Below are 7,717 nucleotides of genomic sequence, written 5' to 3'. Positions count from 1 at the left end.
TTTGCAGCCTTTGTTAAGTATAAAAATGTAGAGAAATATAAGCCCATGTTCAACCACAATAATTTGATGATTTTAACAAAATGACCAAATTAGGACTGGGGCCAAGCCATGCATAAACCTCAAGTCGTCTCACTCACTCACTCTGTACTTCTTCAGCTGGGGCAGGGGGTAATTATCCTGGCAAATTCATTCATTAAATACCCCCAAATGCCCCAGCTTGACTGCGAACATTGAATGATAAGTGGCATATAGTCTGTATATATCTGCCTAAAACTGTATTTCTATCCCTATGGTTCACCTTACAGCTGCCAGTAACAGACATTTGGTCTGTATCGACTCTTTTTTTGATGCTATAATTTAAGAATTCATAAAAAAAGCTGTGCTTGTTTCCAAACCAGGCCTTAAACATTAACTTTGACCAAAAGTGAGAAGTGGTTCTCCACACAGAAAAACCAGACCTTAAACATTAACTTAAAAGTGAGAAGTGGTTCTCCACACAGATCGAAAAAGAACATTTGCACTGCTACCTCCTCCTCACGGAGTTTTAATGACGAAGGCAATTTCTAGTTGAAGCCACATGGTGGGGTTTTAGAAAATAAGATGGTAGTTCAGAACTAATACATTACTGGTAATTTTTTTTACATATATACTGTTAAACGTATGTCCTTTTCACCTGTGTGCTGATGGGATTAATTCAATCAATCAGTCCTGGTGAAACTCGGGATAGAATTATCACAGTAGTACAAGTATAAGCAGAAGAGGAAATCCAAGATAGAAGTACAAGCGTACACAGGAACACACATTGGTTTGTCAACGTGAGAAAACAAACGCACAGTTAACATGGAATCTACTTCAGAAATACAATAAGTTTAAAGGACTATTAAGCGTATCAAATGTATTGAACTGACCAGTTCAAACAGTATTAAACCAGTGTTGTCTTTTTTCCACTACTAGTACTGTACCAGGAACCCAACTGTACCAAAAACTATGTGCGTTTCCTCAGCAGGGACTGGAGTCTAAATGGAAATACCACCGTTGTGTTTTCAGGACCTGCTCCAGAGGTAGACATATCAGACCATTCTAAGAGGCTTTGAAACAGTTTACTTGAAACGGTTCCTGGTACTTTTTACCCCCACTGTCTTTTTTTTAAGCTACAGTTATTAAAAGAGAGCTGATTTGTCTTCCACTGTGTACACTTGCATCACAGTTGTTTTTGTAGGAGTGCCGACGAATCAACGGTTAATCAAGAGAATCCGATAACTTCCATCAGTGATCATCCCCTGTTCCAAAAGTTTAGCTTGTTCACAATCTGTTCCAGTTCATGAAGATGAACAGTGAGTGAACCTGTGTGGGAGCTGCAGGAAAACAAAAGTTCATCTCGGTCCACACGTCACACAGGGATACCCATGCGAAGCTTCTTCTTCTTCACTGTCTTTGCCCCGGTTAATCTTCGCACATCTTCTTCATCTGACTCATCCATTTCATCGTCTGCTGAGAAAAGAATCTAAATGGAGGTGAAAAAAAGATAAAATATTAAGACTAAACAATGTGGGTGAAGGTGAAAGTTCTTAGGCATAATATCTTACAAATGAATTACCAAACTGTCAGCCCAAGGCTGTATTATTTATGATGGTAAGACAAAAACAACCTGCTGGGAATGAATAGAAGTTTATCATTAACCACGTATCACACTACTGTTGCTCTAGCTAACATCAAAACACTATTTAACACATGTTGTTAATCTTTGTTCACATCTCATTGTAGTATTTTTAGAATGAAGTTCACGCTGTGTTAAAAAAAAAAATCATTAAGATGTAAAGAAGAAAACGAACAGAAGAAATTTTCATTTCATTTCATTATTGAATGTAACATTTTGAAGCCAACCAGAATGCATTGCACGGTGCAGTCAGTTTAATTTATACCAAAAACATAATATACAGGTGTTTGTAACTATAATAAATCTAAAAGCAAAGTGTGCTTAGATTGGACGAACACTTTTTGTCTTGCTTTGGTTTAAACTGTAATGGAAGCCATTACTGAGTGATTTCATGTGGATTCTAAATTCTTATTTGAAAGTCTTTCAAATAAGCAAAAATAAATACTCACTACTACAGTAGAATTAATTTGATCATTAAGTACCAGGAGTAAAATAATACGTTTTTAGAAGAAAAAAAAACATGTAACATGGATATCTATCTCTTTAGTACCAGGAGTAAAAGAATACACTTTTAGAAGAAACAAACATGTAACATGGATATCTATCTCTTTATTATCCATTCAGGCAAGGCATAAGTACCGTCTTATCTACACAGTAAGTCAGGTGGTTTTCTTTTTTTTGCTGACATAAAGTTTGACAAAAACGTTTTGAACATAAGTTTCGAGCCAGCCAGGAGTCGAACCTAGAATCTTCTGATCCGTAGTCAGACGCGTTATCCATTGCGCCACTGGCCCACATGACCCACACAAAACCAAAGATTTTTTTGTTCCAAAACCCCTCCCCTTCCAGGCCTTCAGTTTACTGAGAGCATAATCTCTCCTAGCGACCACATGAGGGAAGTGACACAAACCATATGTTCAATTTCCCTCCTCAGCAGCCACACACTGCTGTTCATCATCTGGGAATTTAATCAAGAGTGGTAAAAACACACCATTTTGTTAGTTGATTTTAAGACAAATACAAAAATGAGCGAAACTGAAACATGACTAGAGCCCAACCCCCACATGCCTGCTGAGAGCATGCTCAGTACGAACCAAAGCCACAATGCAGCAGCCTTTTGTCTGAAACTCTAACAACCCGTTATGTTAAAAAGCCTGACACCATCAGATCTAGTGAGTAACTCGGGGCAACAACATCTTAATAACAGAATATGCAATATTTTCTCATGTAAAAATATATACCAAATATAACAAACACTATTTTTTTAAATTCAAGGGTAACATCAGTTTTACATTGTCATCATGATTAAGACACCTTAATGTCATGTCCTCTAATCTGATTTACATATGTTTATCAGGAAATTATCTTAGTACTCAGCATTGTTTTGTTTTTTTTACAAATCGTAACGATGATCACAACAATGGATACATAAAAATATTGGCTCTGTATAATTCCAGTCTAATTAAGTTCACAGAATTCAACTGTTTCTCCATAAGAAAAATAAAACCCAACTCCTGCATAGAGAGGTTGAGTGAATTTTGTCTGCACTCTGCGTATGAGAGTCATGGTGTCAGTAATGCTGAAAAAGGACAGAACACCTGCTTTGTGATCCAGGTACACTCCCACTCTGGAGGAGGACACAGGAACCAAACACTCTGGTACTGTACTGTTGTAGTAAAAGCTGTACGTTGAGTCACAACCCAAGGCCCATGATTCTTTATTTGCTCCAAACGGACATTCAGGTGCGTTTCCTTCCCCTTCGATGCTCCTGTATGACACTGCTATACGAACTACTCCTCTCCACTCCAGCTCCCAGTAACAGCGTCCGGTCAGCTTCTCTCCACTCAGAACCTGACACCAGCCAGTGAATCTGTCCGGGTGAAAAGAATACGGTTGTGTTTCTGCCACGACTGTTACTTTTCTGTTGTCATCAGTTAATAACAAGTTTGAGTGTGCTGTGTTGGGATCCATTGTGATTTTGGTTGAATACTTTAGGAAGTCAGCTCTGTTGTTCGGCTCTGGTTGTGGCAGCAAAACATCCACTTGTGCCAGTGCTGTTGAGATGTCTGCATCTGCCTCGGAAAGAACGTTGAGAACTTTCCATCTGACCTGGGACACAGCCGATGTCACGTCATCAAAGTAGCTCAGAGGCCCGGCCTTGAAGGTGGGTGAGTTCGTAGATTGACTGCAATCGATTGACAGTGATTGGCAGGCGAGTAGAAACTGGTTGTCACTCTGTGTGTGTGAGAGCTGCTTCAGTTGGTCATCTTTTCTCTTAAGCTCATCAATTTCCTTTTGCAGCTGCTCCTGTAGCTCCCTGACTCGACTCACCTCACTTTTCTGCTGAGATTCGATCTGTTGCGCCACATCACAACACCCCTTCTTCAGGGCAGAAACAAGCTCAGTGAAAATCTTTTCACTGTCCTTTACTGCTCTGTTAGCAGCGTCATCAACAGCTTTTACCTCCCGATCAAGCAAAGTAGCATTGTTCTCCTTATCCAAGATTCTGCACTGGATATGATGTTGACTCAACTCAAGCTTTTGCTGCTTCTGGGTCCTCTCTGTTGCAGCTGAGACTGTTGCATGGCCTTTATGTTGATCCAAAATACAGATATGACAGATACACTGCTGATCAGTGCGGCAGAACACCATCATCTTTTCTCCATGATTGGGGCAGATGTTCTCCTGGAGATGTTTGGAGGGGTCCACCATCTTGTCCTTTTTGGATGAAGGTGAATTCAAATGAGGCTGAAGATGTTTCCCACAGTAAGAGGTTTCCTGTTTCCTTCCAGTGCAGACATCACAGGCCACATCTTCAGGTCCAGCGTAGCAGTGATCAGCACCTGAGGCTTCAAGCTTTGTCTTTTTCAGCTCCTCCACTAAATCTGCTAACATGGTGTTTTTCCTCAGGAGAGGCCGTTGATAAAAGGTCTCCCTACACTGAGGGCAGCTATAGATTTTCTTCCCGTCCTCTGTATCCCAGTGGCTTTTAATGCAGTCCATGCAATAGCTGTGTCCGCAAAGAAGGGCCACTGGAACCTTTAGTAAATCCAGGCAGATTGAACAGAAGAATCTTTCTTGGTCGAGCTGGTTGTCTTTGTGCGCCATTTCGTCTCCAGATTTTTGAATGTATAAAAATGTCTCTTTGAGAGTAGGAATGTTCAAGGTGTACCCAGCAGTGACTCAGTGACACTTTAGTGTATTGTAAGGACTGTATAAGTCAGGACTTTGACCCTGTTTTATTAAGGCGTGACACCGTTATGCTGCTTTGTCAATGGTTTAACAACACTTTCATCTGTTTGTGCCAAAGTCGCTGAGGGATTTCCAATTCACCAAATTTATCTGAAAATGACTAATAGTGAAGCTGGAGAACAAATGCAATGCTTAGCATGTGTTCATATTGTCCTAACAGGAGGAATGACACTTCTACACTTTGACATTATTTACTATTAGTCAGGTAGTTTTTTTAACAGTATTTTTAACCTTGGACATTTAAATCATACAAAATAAGTCAAAGAACTACTAACAGAAATGGCATTTAAATTATAACCCCAACTGCACAAAATGACCTTTAAAACAGAAAAAGTGATGAAATGATGAAATCCAGGCCAAACCAAAACCTCTGCCCTCGACTTTCAACATCATTTTTAACCTTGACTCCTAGAAATACTCTCTTACAAAATTCTAGGTATGAGTACTTTATCACCTCAAATGTAAATAGTTTCTACGTATGACTCACGCAGTGTCACCGTTTCCACTTTAAGTGAAAACAGTAATTCATTCTAGGAGAATGTTCGAATTACTGGGAGTTTGAGTTACTGTATCAACTATATGGAGAATACACTTTTTGTGCAAATGTACATTCACTTCACCAATAAAAAGTTAATGTTTGATGAAGACAGTGACCATTTTTTCACTGCCTTTTCAATGTAAACCGTAACAGGGAGACTTACCTCAGACTCGGAGTCATCATGGGACAGAGCTCGTCTATAACGAACTTTACTGTTTCCCCGTGAGTCCTCCTCTCTTTCCTCTATCTTTGCTTTTGTCCTGTGTTTCTTCATTAGGAAATTATCTACAACCCAGAACATGAGGGCCTAGATGGATGACATACAACATGGTGTTAAACACAGAGATACATTTTTTTAAATGTAAAGAGATAAAGCAACACATACTGTATGTGTAAAATGATTTACATTGAAGAGATTTTTCAAAATTGCAATAAAGGTTAAGCACACTTTTTCTTTAGATTTATCTGAGGATATTAATCTTGTTCAGAATGTAGAGCTTAAATGTGATTTTTTTTTTAAGGTTACTTGAAGAAAAACAGATGAGAAACTATCAGTGGAAAGGTTCTGTTAGCGACTAGCCCTAGTTGCAGGTGATATCTGTGAATGTCTGGATTCAAATGGCATGATAAAAAAAACATAGGCTTGACTTTTTCAATTTTTTTACAGAACGCCTTTACTAATTTCTTACATTAAAAGTAAAACTTACATTAACAAAGAACGGAACAATAAGCATGACGATGGCCAGTTCCAAGTCAGGATTATCTATCGGGTTGAGGAGCGCCAACTGCAAAACACACACACATACAAACAAATAGGAAAGTCTTTAGTTTAGTTGAAATATAATTTATATAATTCTTTGGGTTTTTTTCTACATATAATTCGTTCAATATTTTTCATTTTAACAAATTTTTAAAATAAAGTTCTTTGCCAATTGGAATTTGGTCCTAAATTTGCACCCACCTTTCAGGCAAATAAAACTTTGTGCAATAGATCAACAAAAAAAACCTGGTGTTTGTCCACTGAGAGGTTAACCTTAGCAAGGAACAAATATATATTCATAGTCGAATTTTGGGGGATCTTTTTCAAAACAGCCTGCAACATGTTGAACGGGTTTTTTTTTAACATATATATATAACGTATAATAACAACAAATGAATCTCTTATCATCAAGCAAGCAATTGCTACTGTTTGTTCTTTTCATATATGTAAAAATAGTTTGAATTTATAGCAACAATTACATTTAAAATGTTTATCAATATTTGACACCCTTTAAATCGCTAAAAAAAAAAAAAAATAACTTAGCTACCACACATTTAAATAGATAAATGAGGGTCTTTATTCTGACCTGTTTCCACTGAGGAATGAGAAGCACCAGCATGATGAGGACCTTCTCAAACATCATGATGAGGATGTAGAGGATGCACTGGCCCAGCCACGCCGTGCACTGCACAGGCTCACCTACAGAGAAGGGAAAGGGGGAAAATCATCAGTTTCTACATTTGGTTGTCTATAACATGCTTTTACATTTACGTTTGTTTTGTACATTCTGAGTAATGAATAGACGCTGTGTAATGAAAATGACCGAGGCAGCGAGTGCAAAGCCGCTGTAGTATTTAAGCACTGCAGACAGCTACTGCCCTCTGTTGGCCATGAGAAGAATGTCAGGAGCCCATGCTTTTACCGAAACAAAATTGTACTCACCGTATTCTCCGAACCGCAGGGAGTCCCACTGCCTCCACTCGACAACAACACTGACAGCTCTCACCCCGGCATAGATCAGCAACATGCCTAGAGAGGCGTCTAACAGGAAGTTGATGAGGTATCTGGGGGAAAAGAAGACGTTTTTTAATCGACTATTATATATACACTTGTAAATATGTTCTCTTTTTAATGCCGACGTCATCACATTCCAACACTGTAATAAGGTTAGTCCTGTTCCGGATTTTCATGAAACAAAGGTCAGCAAATCTTTGCATGAGTAACCGATCGAGGACTATTGGAGTTATTTTTAATCAGTCAGCTTCTATTCTTGTTCTAAAATAAACCTGCAGATGGCGACAGAAACATCCCTGGTGGTCTAGTGGTTAGGATTCGGCGCTCTCACCGCCGCGGCCCGGGTTCGATTCCCGGTCAGGGAACACATATTTTATTGGTACCGCTTGCAACAAGGCAAAAAAAAAAAAGTGTTTTACTCATCCACTGTGGATGGTGGGGGGCAATTTGGTTGGATCTAATTTAGGGACATTTAAAAAAAAAAATTAAGATTCCT

At 38.9% G+C, this 7,717-nt stretch overlaps 2 protein-coding genes and 2 non-coding genes across 4 annotated transcripts in view; 1 reads left to right on the top strand and 3 right to left on the bottom strand.

Moving 5' to 3' along the window:
• Window positions 1-454: 454 nt before the first annotated feature.
• The window catches only part of stimate (STIM activating enhance), a gene marked incomplete at its 5' end in the record, with an annotated part of 10,362 nt that continues 3,099 nt past the window's right edge, over window positions 455-7,717 (bottom strand). Inside the window, 5 exons of the mRNA XM_025060412.1 lie at window positions 455-1,504; window positions 5,611-5,754; window positions 6,155-6,232; window positions 6,794-6,906; window positions 7,150-7,271. Coding sequence (XP_024916180.1) covers window positions 1,391-1,504; window positions 5,611-5,754; window positions 6,155-6,232; window positions 6,794-6,906; window positions 7,150-7,271 — 571 coding nt within the window. The remainder of the gene's footprint in view (window positions 1,505-5,610; window positions 5,755-6,154; window positions 6,233-6,793; window positions 6,907-7,149; window positions 7,272-7,717) is intronic.
• Window positions 2,379-2,451, bottom strand: trnar-acg (transfer RNA arginine (anticodon ACG)). Its single transcript has one exon. It is a non-coding gene; the product is annotated as a tRNA-Arg (tRNA).
• Window positions 2,817-5,604, bottom strand: LOC103386177 (tripartite motif-containing protein 16-like). Its single transcript, XM_008320331.3, has one exon. The coding sequence runs from the start codon at window positions 4,763-4,765 to the stop codon at window positions 3,116-3,118; it is 1,650 nt and encodes a 549-aa protein (XP_008318553.1). The 5' UTR covers window positions 4,766-5,604; the 3' UTR covers window positions 2,817-3,115.
• On the top strand, window positions 7,515-7,586 carry trnae-cuc (transfer RNA glutamic acid (anticodon CUC)). Its single transcript has one exon. It is a non-coding gene; the product is annotated as a tRNA-Glu (tRNA).

Source organism: Cynoglossus semilaevis, chromosome 11, assembly GCF_000523025.1.
Source record: "Cynoglossus semilaevis isolate Cse_v1.0 chromosome 11, Cse_v1.0, whole genome shotgun sequence".
NCBI lineage: Eukaryota > Metazoa > Chordata > Actinopteri > Pleuronectiformes > Cynoglossidae > Cynoglossus > Cynoglossus semilaevis.
The sequence above is the reverse complement of the archived record's forward strand: the minus strand, read 5'-3'. Positions and strand labels throughout refer to the sequence as shown.